At 54.7% G+C, this 15805-nt stretch overlaps 2 protein-coding genes across 2 annotated transcripts; both read right to left on the bottom strand.

Moving 5' to 3' along the window:
- Positions 1–8370: 8370 nt before the first annotated feature.
- On the bottom strand, positions 8371–9325 carry B0H18DRAFT_917082 (APG12-domain-containing protein). Its single transcript, XM_048041598.1, has 5 exons — positions 9194–9325; positions 9002–9138; positions 8882–8944; positions 8788–8825; positions 8371–8733 (listed from the first exon to the last, which is right to left on the bottom strand). The coding sequence occupies exons 1-5, from the start codon at positions 9309–9311 to the stop codon at positions 8712–8714; spliced, it is 378 nt and encodes a 125-aa protein (XP_047885649.1). The 5' UTR covers positions 9312–9325; the 3' UTR covers positions 8371–8711.
- A 3271-nt stretch (positions 9326–12596) lies between these two features.
- On the bottom strand, positions 12597–14145 carry B0H18DRAFT_889240 (uncharacterized protein; the record flags this gene model as incomplete). Its single annotated transcript, XM_048041267.1, has 2 exons — positions 12597–13048; positions 13110–14145. Coding segments are annotated over 2 exons (1488 nt in total), but the record flags the coding sequence as incomplete, so codon positions are not given.
- Positions 14146–15805: the final 1660 nt, after the last annotated feature.

Here is a 15805-nt window from a genome sequence, read left to right as displayed (position 1 = left end):
TTTTAACGGCCAGTGCAGCACTGTTGAAGAACTATCTCCTGTCTTAGACGCTATTCGATCGCTATCAGACCTAGAAATCCTTGGTCTTGATGTTGGACTCGGGCGATTTGGACAGGAACCGATTGATTTGCTCAGATGTACAATTCCCAAAGGAGTTACCGCCCTACGTCTCGGGCTTGACTACGACGACCTGGCTGCACCAGGAGGTTACTCATGGGCCGAACTGGTATGTCGAGTTGCATCGTTGTCTCCACGAGAATCACATTAACAAGTCATGCTGCAGTGGGCAGGTCTACCGAAGTTGACTTTTGCCCACATCGGCGACGTCGAGACTCGTTCGGTCACATCGATACCGGACCTCGCTGATGCTATCGCCTCTTTGAGGCTCGTAGGGCATTGCTCGCGCTTCCACGAGGTGTATCGCGCGGACGATGGAGTCACGCTCGGCGAACCTTGGTCCGCTACAAAGGTGCAATTTCGAACGGTAGAGGACTTCGGGTCCAAAGACTGGGAATGGTTGATGCGAGGCCATTTTCTACCATAGACTAATTTCTGCGAGGGTGATGCTTGATTGGGTGTTAACGTCAAAGGGAGAAGCAAATGGTGCCTGGTATGCTGCGCATTGACTTTCAGTAGATGGTGGATTGGCTCTGTAGTGAAAGGATAGTATGCAACCAATGTGTCCGAGTTCGACAGCTGGCTCGAAATGATGCTGGAATCGTGCGCGCTGAAAGAACCTGTCACAGAAGTGTTAGCTGCCCTTCCCTCGGTTCGTTGTATCAGTCTCCCCAAGGCAGACGGAGGGGAGGACGGTCTTCTATGGTCGTTGTATGGTGTCAGTGACGCTAGACTTGGCATATGCTTGGTGGAGATGGATGCCACTCACAACGCACATCGCGCCTCTGGACGTCGACGTTTGCTGTCGTTATGGCAGATCTCCACCGGAATGTACAGGGCATCATCCTCCGACAGGCCACAAACGGCAACTAGCACTACAATCAGGTCGTACAGCATACTAATCTACAGCGGCTAGTGAAATAACAGTCTACAAGAGAGGAACACCGGCGTAACAGCCATGCAGGGGTCGTGAACATAAGTGGTCAAGAATGTCAAGCCTCGTTGCGCGCTCTACGCACTGCCGTAGTTGTTCGGTCGACGCGGCGACGGCTTGAGAGGGATACCTTCGTCCAGACCCACCGCGCTGCGCACGTTGGTCGGGCCGTTGATCATGACGTCCTCCTCCCCGGCATCGAAGATGAGGTCCTCGCGCGCCCATCGCATCAGCATCCGCTCGCCGACGCGCGAGTGCATCAGCCACGGGTGGGTCTTCATGTACGACAGGGCGAACCTGCGCAGCCTCGCAGGTGGGCGCTGCACCAGGTACGTGACAACGATGACAACGAGGCTATCCGGGTCAAACCCGTGAGCAACGACGGCTGCGTGTGAGAAGGAAGACAGGTACGCACGCGGATGAGGCGAAGATGGTCATGATCGACCGCCGAGTCTGTCGGTAGAGGAAGTCGGGGTCGAGGATCTTCTTGTCGCCGGGGACATCGTCGTCCTCCGAATCCTTGGGCGGCTCGTCAGAACCGGGGTTGTGCTTTGGCGGGCTCGGTGGAGGGGAGTCGTCGTCAGGTGCGCCCATCGCTTGGCCGCATGCGTGCTTGGTTCGCCACTCGAACGTATGGGTGCCGTTCCAGTCCCAGTAGATGCTAGGTTTCGTAGGCTGCCAGGCGACGTTGTTAGTGACTGGACGGTCTGTTTGAGGCGGTTCGAACACACCTCTTCCGCCTGGTGGTCACAGATGAACTGAAAGTCTGCCTTCTGTTGTTTGTGAACGTAGTACCCGCCGTGAAGATGGATGTGCAGAATGTCTGGGATTCATAATCATGTTCGAATCAACGACGCGAAGCACGTAGATACGAAAGCAGCTTACCGTGTCGCGTGTTCTCATCCGCAGGCACAAGCTTCGCAGTGACATTCAAGCCTGGCTGATATTCTTCGCCAGCAAAGCCATCGCCTCCATCGTCCTTCTTAGGAAGAGAGCCAGAGATGTCACCGGCAACTGGGATCACTTGCAAGACTCGAGGACTCTCCCCTTCGCGTTTTGGCCGGACGTTTGAAACTAGAGACCACAGGCTGCTTCAATCTCGAAGCTAAGAGCTTCTTCAACGGTATGCCTACTGATTTTGCAGACCCATGTCCCGTCAGGACACTGTGAAAGAGATCAGTGACGAGCTTCAAGAACGCGAGGAGGAGCGCTACGGTCGCAAAATGGTACTATGACAGGCCATCGACTCTGAGGACGTGATCGCGCCGTCGGGAATCGCATCACCGATCTGGTGATCACGACGATTTTGTCGTCGGATCCCTTCTTGCTTCCAACCACCATCCGGAGGCTGCTCAGAAGTCCGAGCGGAACCACGGGACGCTGGCTGTTTCGGGACCAAGACCAAGCACGGCAGCTGACGTACCTGTTCATCATGGGGCGTCCACTTCGTCGTCTTCAGTGGACCTGCGAAGGAGATCCTGTACTCGGCTTTCGTCACTGTGGGCGGTGTCGACCGCTCAAACCCAACGGTCCAGCCTCCGTCATTCCCTTCGAACACCGGACACAAATCGAAGCGCCGATTGCCTAGAGTGAACTGACAGTGCCTCGCCAGGGCGTTCAGCGACTCTGCTGCCACGCCTGTCGATGCAGCCGACGCTAGAGAACCTAGGAGAGGAACAGCCAGAGCAAACGCTGGGCCGAGCATGATGGGTCGTCGCAAGTCGTCGAAACCCTCCCTGGGAGAGCTGCAGGCTCTAATTCGAGCAAAGGTAAGTCTAGCGGCTGATACCGCGGTGTGCTAGTCACGCTGTATCTCAGGCTGCTACAGCTTTATCATTGGCGGGCAGCCGTCTTCGCCGTAACCCACGCTGCCCACGTTACTGGCTGAGGGTGCGGCCGTGCAAGAAATGACATGTCTGTGTCCAAGCGGTGTGGTGAAATGCCTTTGCGAAGACGATGCGGAGGAGGAGGTGAGAAAGCTCGCCGACAGCGGTGCGCTGTATGAAGCGTCACCTGACCGTCTTCACGACACGCTATTGGCGGCGCGCTCATTCTTCCTCCCGCACTTAGAGATTGTTCTCACCTCCCGTCTCTTCCTCGTAACACCTCTCGACATCGATCCATCACTCCCTAAGCGGGAAGCGTGGCGTGTAGCCCTACTTCGTAATGTGCGCACGCTCATTGGCTGCGTGCACACCTTTCCTGCGTCAGATGCATCCTCGGAGGCCGTACTGCAGCGCTCTCGTTCGAGACTGGCGCCTCGAGCATCCTCCGCCATGTCCTAATTTGCGAAGTTGCCATTCACATCTGTGTATTCTACACACACAGGCTTTGGCTGCAACGACTTCACAATCGAAGTCGATGAGGCGCCTCTCGAAGTCAACCCTTTCCCGGAGCGTGTGTCCTATCACCTGCAGGTACGCGCATGTCGCGGAAGATATCATATATCATGCGCTCACATGCGAGCTGGACTGGAGAAAGAACTGTAAGTGACGGATCTCATATCACAACTCTTCAAACCTAATCGCACAGTCTTCGTGTCTATGACGTTGTACCTTCGCTTTACTGATTTCTTGCCTCACCGCTAACACGATAGAAATACACAGCTCTCGGTGATCGTTCAATATTCACCTGCAGAATCAGCGTCGATCGCACCTATGTCGAGGTGCTTCATCTCACCGAGCACTCAATGATCTGGGACCGGTCGCCCCACAAGCCTCGTGTTAGCCTTCCATGGCGGCGTGACCGTCCTTCACGTTCAATTACAACTAGTCCAGACGCTGTGTGTATATGGTGAGCTCTACTTCCGGGCCAAAGCATATTGCCCCCGGAGGACGTGCGCGCTATTCACCTTCTATCGCAGGTGCTGCAGAAGTACTAGTGGTACGGTAAGGCTCTGGTTTGGTGGAGTTTACGAGGGAATCACTCCCTGCGGGCAGTGTTATGCTCTTCACTAGCGGCAGCTGGTATCCCTGGATGGATAGTAAGCCAAGTATTCGCGAGGCTGTGATGTCCATCGGACTGCTCTTATCTAGAGCAAGATATTGAGGAGCTTCGGCGGATCATGCCAGGAAGACCTCATGTTACCATGATCGCCCCTCTTCGGAAGGGGTGAACTCACAGCCTCGAAGTGAAGGGGCATACATATATACCGGCAGGGGAGACACAGGTCACGTCGCCAAACCCACCATGGACCGTACTCCCACCCCCGACAACTTCAACACCATTGCCGAAGTTGACGCTGCAGTTGAAGATGTCCTGCAGCGCGGCATAACTGTGGATATCGTTTCGGACCTTACAAGCTTCGAGCAGCCATTCCTCAACCGGTCGGATGAGTTCTGTCGACTCCTGGCCATGAAGTACGTCTCCCGCCAGAACTCCGACGTGACGCGTGCGAAGAAGGAGCAATACGAGCGCAACCGAGCGAGGTTGCATATGGAGGATTCCTCGGCACTGCACTTCGAAGGTTTCAGGCGCGCGTTCGGGGAGATCAACACTGGGAGTGACAATGCGTTCGGCGAGGACCGAGTTCAGAGCTTCCTTGACTTGGGCTGCGCTCCAGGCGGATCCTCGACGTGGATCCTGCAGAACAACAGGAATGCTAGAGGAATAGGAATCACTTTGTCCCCGGACGCTGGAGGCCTCCGGCTACAACTTGACTCCCCATTTCTCGAGCAGCTCCAAGTCCGCTACGAAGATCTGTGCAAGATTGCGTCAGGAGGGGAAGCCATTGGTACGTCGGTCATCGAGCGGGGCATGCCGAATAACCCTTACTAACACCACCCCATAGAAGATACCCCGGCTACAGGCTTTGACCTCGTCGTTGCGCATGCCGCGATCATGTTCACGGACGACGTCCGCTGGACTCAGTCCATCGCCCTGACATATGCCCAACTTCTGATCGCCTTCCAGCACATCGCGCAGGACGGATCTCTCGTCATCAGTCTCAGGTCGCGTCCGTTGAATTGGGTCGTCGATATCGTTCGGGCCCTTGATGAGGCATTCACGTCGGTGCATGCTGTGAACACAATGTATCAGGGAAGAAGACCCTTCGTCAACGTCGTGTGCAGGGGATTCCGCGCGGGCACGGATGAGAGAAATGAGTACATCCGCCGCCTTCGTCTGTGTGTCAGGTACTTCGAGACTACCAGTGGGTCCCTCGTCTTTGACACAAGCGTGAGATTGGATCGACATGCTAACGTATGTTTGGTGGTAGCCGGGCCCGTCGACGCACCGAACGGTGGCGCGGCGAATATCCCTCGTCTGTGCGGCACGCGAGACGAAGAGATTCCGGAAGCGACATACCAGTATGTGTTGAACCTATTCACCGGCGTTTGGCAGAGCAAGTATGCTGCCATCCGCCACAATTGTCAAAAAGTGTTTGTGAGACGTAATGCAGATAGAGGCAGGCACAAACGCACTCCGGCCATGGTGCAAGCCGCTGATAACTCATCGCATACAGTGATGAGCGCAGGCTCAGACGAGAACAATGGAAGTTACCGCACTGCTGGACAGCAGTTAGGTGCTGCCCGTGTGTTCGTAAGTGCCACCAACTGATTACAGTCTTGTACTGGACTTAGAAGTCATCGCAGACACCTACCGCGCAGCCCAACGGCGGCGGCTCATTTGCATGGCGGAGCCGCCCCAGCGTGGAGTCGGCTGACAGCTATATCAGACGCCGTGACGAGAAGAATGCCGGTTACAACGCTCTCTTCAAGCGCGTTGGCGGCGTGGGTCGCGCCGCCGATCGCCCAGGCTCTTGGAGGAAGTACTAAAGTCGAAAGCCTTGCCTGTTAACCTACTGGAAGTACTGGAACTGCTAGCTGTAAGTCTGCGCAATCACTAACCAGCAACACGCTGACCTGTATTGTTTCTTCTTGACTTTGTTGCATCTTAGTCGTAAGGTCCGACGCCACACGACAAAGTGCACTATATCTTCTTGCCTTACATCTGTTGTTGTGCGGTGTACGGAGAGTACACTGTTGAACAGCTACCTTCTTGCTACGTACGGATACACGGCTCTTGTATCTCGCATACTGGAAGTATACCGCTCAACGAAGGGTGTCCTAGATCCTGCCATGCACGTGTGTCGGTGCCAGTACTAGTACTAACAGCTGGTAAGTACTATAGCAGCACGGCCCCCTCGTGTTCGACGATACGTTGCAAGGTGCACACGTTTCCTTATTCCAATAGCACAAGCATCACGGATTGAAACCCGTCTCATCGACGAGACTTTGTCTGGTTGCCGTACTGTATGTATCATACTGACTACCGTCGCGCCGGAACCATCGCAGCGGAGAACAACTGGGAGGGAATCATCAAGGATCCCTACGCCGTCGCCGAGCGCTCTCTCAAGCCTCGTGTAAGTTAGGTTTCTCGTATCGATGTTGACCAGGCTTTCATCGACACAATCTAGATGTGCGGTAAACGCTTCAATCCCTCAAGCAACCTCTACCATTTCAGGAGGTTGGTGATCCGACTACCTTCTATTGCAGGTACTGCGTGTGATAGAATGCCGAAATTTGGGATCCTGTGGTTTCTTGGAGGAGTATTCCGCCTGCGGACTGAGTCATGCTCTGTGTAGAGGCGGATCCTCGCGAGACGTTCTTGAGACGTTCCTAGGCTAACTGAACGTGAGTGCCTGCCACTTCACTCCCCGCTATCCTTCGCTGTCCCGTCACACTTACTAGTGCATCAGCGTATCCATTCATTCACGGCTTCTTCTCGCTTTGGGTAGCCTCGTGTTATGATCATTGAGCCCGGGATGCTAGAAGGCAGTATCTCCACGCAGGCCCCTCGAGGCGAACGAGCATAAATACCGACGGACATAGAACCGAACGCAAATTCTCACCATGGACCTTACCACTGCCACCGACAGCTTCACGACCATTGAAGAGGTCGACGCTGCCGTTGAGGACATCCTGGCCCACGGCCTGCCCGAGGCGATCGTCTCGAGGCTTACGAGCTTCGAGTTGCCCTTCTACGAAAAATCGTATGAACTGCGCCGCCTCACCGCTATGAAATACTTCTGCCGTCAAAGCCCTGACGTGACCCGGCACCAGAGGGTGCAAGACCAGCACAACCGCGCGGCCATTCAGTCGGAGGACGTCCCGCAGCGACACTTCGTAGGATTCAAGCACGCCTTCCATGAAATAAACTACATGAGCGGTAGTCCATTTGGCGACGATCGGATCCAACATTTCCTCGACCTGGGGTGTGCCCCGGGGGGCTTCGCCATCTGGGTGTTGCAGAACAACAGGAACGCTCGAGGCGTCGGTGTCACCTTGTCCCCGGAGGCCAAAGGCATCCGGATACAACTTGGCACCAAGTTTCTGAAGCGGTTCGACGTCCAGTATGGAGATGTGTGCGAGATTGCGACGGGACAGGCAACCATAGGTACGTGCAATGTCATTTTGAGGCACTGTCATGGCAATGCGTGCTGACTGTTAGGACCACGGGAGGTCCCAGACGGCGGTTTTGAGCTTGTCCTTGCGAATGCTGCGATCATGTTGGCGGACGACATCATCCCCTGGGCGGACACAATCCGCCTGGTATATGCCCAGCTACTAGTTTCCTTCCAGCACATCGCGCAGGGCGGCTCCCTGGTGATCAGTTTTAGGTCGCGTCCTTTGAAATGGGTCGTCGACATCGTTCGCCTCCTAGGTCAGGCATTCACGTCGACCAGGACAGAGAACCCGTCATTTCAGGGTCGACGCTCGTTTGCCTACGTCGTCTGCAGAGGATTCAATGCGACCGAGGAAGAGAAAAACAGGTACATCCATCGCATCGGCGAATGCGTGGAGTACTTGAAGAACGCCAGTATGATCGTCTGCTAGTATAGTGCACCGGGTGCAGTATGTTGATGTGTTTCATGGCAGCCGGACGTGTTGACGACCCATCCGGTGGGACGGCGAACATCCCGCATCTCTGCGGCGCGCAAGACGAGGCCATCCCGGAAGAAACATACCAGCACATAGTGGACATGTTCGCCAACGTCTGGGAGCGCCAATATAACGCCATCCATTCCAATTATGAAAAGGTACTACTCGAGCAACAGGCTCGTGAGAGATGTGAGTACAAACCTGTCTCCGTAAGGTAACACACTCACCTTGAAGCTGTTCAGTCAATGCGCAGACGAGCGTAGGCGAGGACATCGGAGGCGGTTCTTGGAAACCTGTGGGACGTAGACCGGTCGTGCAGCCCAACGAAGGCGGCCCGTTCAAATGGAGTCGTCCGACCGCGCCGCCTGACGACATCTACCGGAAGCGCCGCATGGAGAAGAACGCGGCTTACAACACGTTCTTCAGTCGTCGCGATAGCGCGAGCGGCAGCGCTGATGGCCCCGGCACCTGGCGGAGGGGCTAGATGTGAGGACAGTCCATGGCAGCTGGAAATACTGCGATTGTGAGTCTGTGTAGTAGCCGGGCTGCGAAATGATTTGTATGTCTGTTGTCGTGATACTGCCGCAGCGTGTATGATAGGAGGAACCTGCTGTTTCGGACTTCGTGTGCATGAACTGATCTGGGACAATGGAATGACAGAAAGCGGGCGAGATGACGGCGTCATGGGTGGTGGGTAAGGTTCGCATCCCAGCGGAGTAGCAGCAAGGATGTTTCACAAAGCCTTCCTACGAAGGGTATACACATTAAAGACACAAGCATCAGCCCCATGCTGCAGTTGTACTGGTGAAGATGGATTAGGGCAAAGTGTTCGTCAGAGAGGTCATCAGCACGAACCTATAGTTCACTATTAGATGGCCATCTGTCGCGAATGACTGCGGCGCCCCTTGTCAGGCCCATGTCGATGGTTGATACGACATAGAATACATACCTTAAACAAGTTCGTCACGGTATCATCCGGCGCGGGAGAGAACGCAAGGTTGATGTACGTGAACTGGGCGTGCCAGTGGTCAGATATGCCGCGGACGACGTGGACTAGCAACGCGCTCACCAGCGGGTCTCCAGCCTTCCACCCCAGCTCCTTCCTCAAGAACTGAATCACCGCCTGGAATCTATTCGACGCGGTGATCTTGTAGAAATTCTGCTTCATGATTGGCGCATTCCCGACCGCCTTGAACCGCACGACGACTGTGCGGCGACCACTTCAGTGCGCCGGTCATCGCCGATGTGGTGGTATACGCACCTTTGTTCGGATCTTTCTTCCTGTAGGCCTCAAGGGCATCCTGGGCTTCCTGCATGCTGCCTGCGGTGTCGAGCGACGTCCATGCCGAGGGCAAAACGCGAGCCTGACCGTCTGCCATGCGGTGTGTTCGCGCTCACCGTTTTCGGACTGGCGCGCTTGCCCGGCCCGCTTAGCACGGAAAGGGCCGACGATGACCTCCTCCCTCGTCCTCGTCCTCGTCTTCTTCACTCTCCTCGTCTTCATCCTCGTTGATGCGGGATACATGCAACATCTCTTTCAAGTTTGATTTGCGACGTGGCGGCTATGGGAGGCAAATCACCTGCAACGGAAGTCTCTGATAGTAGGGCTCGTCGTGCCCGCCTAGCAAAGGAATCGCGTAACCGCATGGCGGATAGGCTGGTTTTTCGGGAGACAGTACGTGTTGCTATTTTGTTTTCTTCAGTTTCGTCGTTCGCCTCGGTTCTCGTTCTCCCTTCCCAAGACACGGTTACTCCAACACCTAGGGCAGAGTCGTACAATCCTCTACGCTCGAACTATACAAGCTCTGTTGAGTGGTCAGCATGACGAGCTCTTCAGGCCGCATACATTCGACAATCGTGTTTACTGGCGCTCTTTATGGGGTTCTGGTGCCGTCAATTCACGAATAGCCCGCTTTGCGACAACCATGGCCCGGGGACCCGACTGTATGCGCTTTTCGACTTTTGCTAAAGCGAGATGGCGAATTGGCGTGCATATGCGCATATATGTACTTCACAGGACTTGCATGTGAACATGCGCTGATCGCTTTACGCAGCTTTAATCAAGCTTTAGCTTTATGTCCTACCGAGATGGACGATCTCGTGTATGGATCTAGCGACCACGGCCAGACCGTATACGGTATACTATATGTATACTGAGGCCCTGAAGGCCTGAAGCTTGAAGCTCCATGCTGGACTCGGTTGCTCAACGACTACCCTGTCGAAGCTACCAGCCGTTGATGTGATGATCCTTACTGACAGTAATCTTTACACCCAGGCCATGATGTTCGCCAGGACATGTGCAAAGCACTAGTCATCCTCCCATCCTATCTAAATCCTGCCGCATGCCCCCCCGGGCTTCGTGACGCATGCGATTGTGGTTTGATCCCCACAGCGGTCCACACTGTTGGTTCCTTTATCTCGACATAAGTATGCCCTGGACTGCCAGGAGCTGTCTTTCGGCCTGCTATAAATACCTTCACGTCTCTGCACTGCAAGGGGTACCAGAAAATAAAATTTCGTACACAATGCCCTATTTTTCCGAATTTCGCCCAATCTGTCCGACCACCCACCCCACCCCCCGAATTTTTTTCCGTGAGGCCGCTCATGGGCTTGGACGACCCACCCACCCCCCTAAGTTTGAGAAAAAAGTACCGATTAATGACCGAAAAATGTGCTAGGTATTATGCTGCTGTGTCGGCCCTACATCTAAGCTACGATTCATGAATGTCGCGCCTTCTTCGCAGAGGAGCCCTCGCCTGAGTTCTGTGCACGTCGCTTTTTCATACCCTTATCCGTCTCGTCAGGCTTTCCTTTCTCCAGCTTCAGATAGATGCGCTCGTTGCGCGACCCAAATGCGAATGAACGCTCGAATTCCTCGCTCAGCTGAATGTTCGCGTGATGCGTCTTGACGTGTTTCGGCATGTTGTAGGACCAAAACACAATGTCGTCATCGATATTCGGGCCTTTCTGTGGCGGACGACGTTCCTCGCACGGTTTGCATACCACAGGTCGGTTGGTACTGGGGCCCGTTTGCGTGGGTGTCTCCGCTGATGCGATATTGAAAGAGTTCCAGAAGATACAGTTTGACTCGGCCTTGAAAGCGTGTTTTGTCTTCTTCAGCTTCGTTGTGCATGTCCCGGATCGGCCGCAGTACCCGCACGGCATGTCTCCAATCTAGACACCAGAGCAAGTGAGTACAGTCATTGTCACGAGAAGCTATGGGTGATACTCACAGGAGACACTAACTTGCGAGAGTCACGAAGGCACAACAACTTGGCGAGAAGGTGAGCACCGACATGATCGCGCATCTTCTTGATTGCAACTGTTTCTCCGCACAGGAAGCACGTCGCAAACCCTTCCTGAGGTCCCGCCGCTAGTGCCATCGAGCCCTCTTGACTGGTGAAGGCGAAATCAGGGCTCCCGGACGATCGCATGGGGAACGTCGGCGTCGGCGCTCGAGATGGTATGAGGTGCTGGTATGACTTGACACGGTCCCACATGAACTCGGATAGGGCTGACAGGGTTATAGATGTGAATTTCCACGCGTATACATCGCTGCCGGATGTTTGCTGCTCCAGCGTGGGCTTCACGCACTCGGTGAGATGTGCAGGTAGCTCTAGAAGGGCAGACTTCTTCGATGCAGTGATCGCGGCCGTCTCACCGCCATCAGTAGCATTGAATGACTCGTAGCTGCCTGTCCAGGACCATGTTGAGGTCGATGAGTCTTGGGTAAGCTGTAATACTTGGCCGACAAATGTGATGCCTGATGAGCTGGCGAAATCAGCGAGTGGGATCGAGTCGACAGAAGCCCCGGATGTCTTGCGGATGGTAGTAACACGGATAATGGCGAGTGCAGCTGTATTTTGAACCCGTATGAATGTAGCACAGAACTGGCCAATGAGGAATCGGTCGCCGATAATAGAGTCGTCGTCATCCTTTGGAGGCGGCGGATTGCGCGAGAACGTGCGCACTTTCTTCACGCCTTGCACACGAGCAAGCCGGTCTGTGGATTTTCGGCCGTCATCTGTCATAAGGAAGTAGCGAATTGCTGCCGCTTTGTGCACGTCTTGGCCATCGACTGCAAGCCAGTGCGAGCTGTCCTTGCGGGACGCATCCAAGTCGCGATCCCCAACCTCTGGTAAGAGGTCCACTAACTCGACTTGACAATTCTCTTCGTCAGCAGAGGGCAGTGTTGTTCGTCTTGGTTGCGACGCGGCCTGCTCGACACCATGCAGAGAGTCCCAATCAAAGTCCTCGTTCAACCCGACATAGCCAGCATCCTTCCCAAATGGTCGGAGCAGGTCAATATCGTCAGGCAGCTGCTCAAGTTCAATATGCAAGGATCGAAGGAGCTTGGTGACGTTGCGGGCACCAGCTTGCCATACTGTCAACAGGCTCACCGACGCCACTCGTACATCGCCCATCCAAGACCTCGGGTTTGTATGATCTACGCCCTCCGCACCCTCGAGCCGGAGGCGCCGGTGGCCGCGATCCCATGTAGGATGCTTAGCAAGGATGCGACATACGTTTGCAGCAGTCGCAGCTCGCTGTGATAGCTCGAGAATGTCGACGTTATGGGCGCTGTACATGTCACGGTACGTGCCAAAGTTCCCCTCGAGGCGATCAGTGCCGTCCTGTCCTATGAAGAGTTCGCCATCCGGGCAGAGCAGCTTCATCTTCGCAGTGGTCCAGAAGATATTCTTGATGAATGTCTGCATGTCGTAGTACCACTGCCCAGGACAGAATGACGTCCGATTTCGACGATAGAGTAGACAGCACAGATGTGCAGCAGCAGAGAGCATCGTCAGCTGTTCCGAGAGTGAAAGAGTTGGTGTGATGAAAGGCTCGACAAGGTAGCCTACAAAGTGTCCGAGCAATGCAAGTGGGCGATTCTCGACAGCATTGGTGAAGCCTTCGACCAAAGCGAGCTTCTTGAGTGACAGGAGGAGTTGGACAGCGATTGGGACGTTCTGATGGTCCTTGTGGTTGAAGAGTGTTGTGATCTTCTTCTCACTGTAATCGAGTAATGCCGCGAACTTGCGCTTCAGATCGGTAGGTGTAACATGGTGATCAGCAACCAGCGGGCCACTATTGCCACGCAACAGGCTTGCGAAATCTGCAGTGATGGTAATGAGCATTCATACAAAGTATTATAGAAGGCGAAGCAGGCAACGAACTCTTGAATTTATGCTTAAAGTCGATCGTCATTGTACGGGCCTTCTGACCGCACTGCAGGTTCATCCGCGGGAGCATTCCAAGACGGTCGTACAGCCGGTCATTAGGTGACAAGGTCTCTGACATCAGTAGGTAGTGCAGAGCCCTTCGTCTTGTAGCATCTCCGTCGGATCCAAGAGCCCAGAGCTCCCCGTACTGCTCCTCGTAGGTGGTGTTCAAGTCGGGTATTGGAGCATCCCATGCATCTATTGCGAGCTGGATCCAACGCGCTTGAGAATGGTCGCGCTCCGTCTTGTTGGTCCCAGATATCATAACAGGGAGTACAGTGTAATCGTCGCGACCATATGCCGCGAGACCTACAAAGGTCGCCTCCTTCGCCAGAGCCAGAGACCCGTCATTCAGAGCGTCTGCAGCACCGTGGAGAGTTTCGAGTGTGACAGTTGTAATGTCAACTTCGTGTGATGTTTCGCGAGCAATACCGAGGATTGCGTCTCGTCGGCTGTCATAGCGAGGTCGTTCTTCAAGAGCAATTTCGTCAATCATTGCCTGCCATCCACGGCGTCGGGTTTGGCCGGAGCCCGACGAGGTCCCATGGAGTAACCCTGCGTTGTGTAGGACGAGTAGGTTGTGTGCATATTCAGATAGCCGCGGGAACCCGATGGATGCCTCCAGCGAAGGTAGCCGTGAGCGGGAGCTGGTTGTCGAGATGGCTGGTAACCCTAGAGCCTCTGCCATCGCATATTGCAGTTTTGGGCCACCCAAAGCCCCCGCTAGTGCCATGACATCGTAGTTCTTGTCCTGAAAACTCTTGGCCTGATAGAGACCACAGGCAGCCCGCGACATTCGTGCCACAATCTCGGAGATGCTCCTATGGTTCTGCATAGCAACACGTACTAGGCGATCAGCACCTTCAACATCGCCTTGTGCGAGAATCCCCTTGAAACGTTCGTGATCGGACAGTCGAGTAGTTGCCCTCTCGTATTGCTTCGCAAGATTCAGATTCTGGAGTAATGATGAGAGGCTCGGACGTCGAAACATACCACAAGTCACTCACCTGCAGCTTGAGTGTATTCTTCTCATCGTTCTTACGGTCCATCGCCTCGGTAAATTGGTTGAAGTTGTAATATCGCCAATTGAGCGACGTTGGTACAGGCTCAGTGGCGCGTGCGCGCATTCGCTCCAGAGTACGGTTCGAGTTTAGACTGGCACACTCCGAGCAAGGCTGACCGCGCCGCGGTACACGATGGCAAGATTTGCTGCGAACATACAGCCCTCCGAGTCTATCCCAGTGCGACAGAGTGTATGGTAAGTTGTCGAATGCATGGAGGTGGAAGGGATAAGTTCGCTCGAAAGGCATGGGGAATTCCAGGAGAATACCCGGACAGATGGTCGCAGCACGGAACATCGCCGTGATCTCTGCGTGACTCTCTTGTACAGGCATGTCTGCTGGCTCCGAGTCTGGAGACCCAGTGCCCGGCTCTGAGCGGGAAGCCATAGTAGCAGGGTCCGTGCTCGGTGCAGCAAGCGGAGGCGATGTTGCCAGCGGTGACGGAGAGGATGTCGACGTCGCCCTTGAGGGTCCACAGAACATGTCCATTAGCTTCCGCTGCTTTTTCAGGCCCGACTCCTTGCGCTGCTTGGCGACTGCGTCTCGGCATGGAGCTTTGTCGAAATGGGTATTATACGCATGTAGGCTCACCCCACTGCCAAGGTTAATGGCCATGCCACACAGTGTGCATCGCTTCATCCGTACCCACTTTGTGCGGTTATCAAGACCCGTCTCCGTGAGCCAGAAGACCCCATCGGTGTCAGCATGCTCCTCGCCAGCAAGATGGATGCCAGGAGGCTCAGTCAGTGTCGGGGCCTCGAGATGATTCGACTCGGATTCCTCTGGAAGCGCCTGAGACGTCATGGTGCTCGGATTTTGGTCACCCTTTGGCATGTGGCTAGAGTTGTTGTCGTACAGGCCCAGAGGTGCGTCACCGAGATGGTCCAGAGGTGCATCGCCGAGACGCCGGTCCGGAGGTGCATCACCGAGATGGTCCAGAGGTGCGTCACCGAGACGGTCCAGAGGCGCGTCGCCGAGATGGTCCAGGGGCTCAACATCGACAACAGGCTCTAGTAGACTTCCCGAAGACTCAGAATGTGTGTGCCACTCGTCGCTCGACTCGCCGTGTGAGCCTGAGCTTTGACTCGGACACCCAGAGGATGATGGCCCTGCTACTAGTAGCGTGCGAGGCGGGCTACCAGTGGCTTGTGAGCAATCATCAATAGAGGTAGATGCGCTACGTCTCGGCTGCTCGTGGATGCTGAATTGAATCAGTCAGTATGCGCCACGAGAAGTCAACGTCGTAGAACTTACGGTAGTGTCATGAGACAGCCGAGAATGTGAGTCTTTGTTACTTCGATTGATATGTCATCTTTGGTAGTATACGAGTCATCCACTGATGCAAAATGCTGCAATGCCAGAAGGGTGAAGATGCCGCAAGACCATGCATCTGATTGACGACTGGATTCTGGGGGTGACTTCACAGCGAAGGTCCATGTCTCGTCAATAGAGAGGAAGGCGTCGCGATTGATATACTTGATGATCTTGTTGAGGACATCATGCAGGAGCTTTATTACTGACTATAAGAGCATGTAGCAGTTTAGAAGGCTCTGAGACGCACCGGCTTTGCCCATAGATTCGATTGGACCT

Source organism: Fomitopsis serialis (genome assembly GCF_022376445.1).
Source record: "Fomitopsis serialis strain Sig1Antser10 chromosome Unknown B0H18scaffold_215, whole genome shotgun sequence".
Taxonomy (NCBI): domain Eukaryota; kingdom Fungi; phylum Basidiomycota; class Agaricomycetes; order Polyporales; family Fomitopsidaceae; genus Fomitopsis; species Fomitopsis serialis.
The sequence above is the reverse complement of the archived record's forward strand: the minus strand, read 5'-3'. Positions and strand labels throughout refer to the sequence as shown.

Excerpts from the sequence above, each read along its gene's own strand:
- B0H18DRAFT_917082 (XM_048041598.1), bottom strand. The coding sequence starts at position 9,311 with ATGGCAGACGGTCAGGCTCGCGTTTTGCCCTCGGCATGGACGTCGCTC. Across the intron at positions 8,826-8,881 it reads CCGTGACGAACTTGTTTAAG|TCATTCGCGACAGATGGCCA; the intron begins GTATGTATTCTA and ends GGGGCGCCGCAG. Across the intron at positions 8,734-8,787 it reads CATCTAATAGTGAACTATAG|TACAACTGCAGCATGGGGCT; the intron begins GTTCGTGCTGAT and ends CATCTTCACCAG.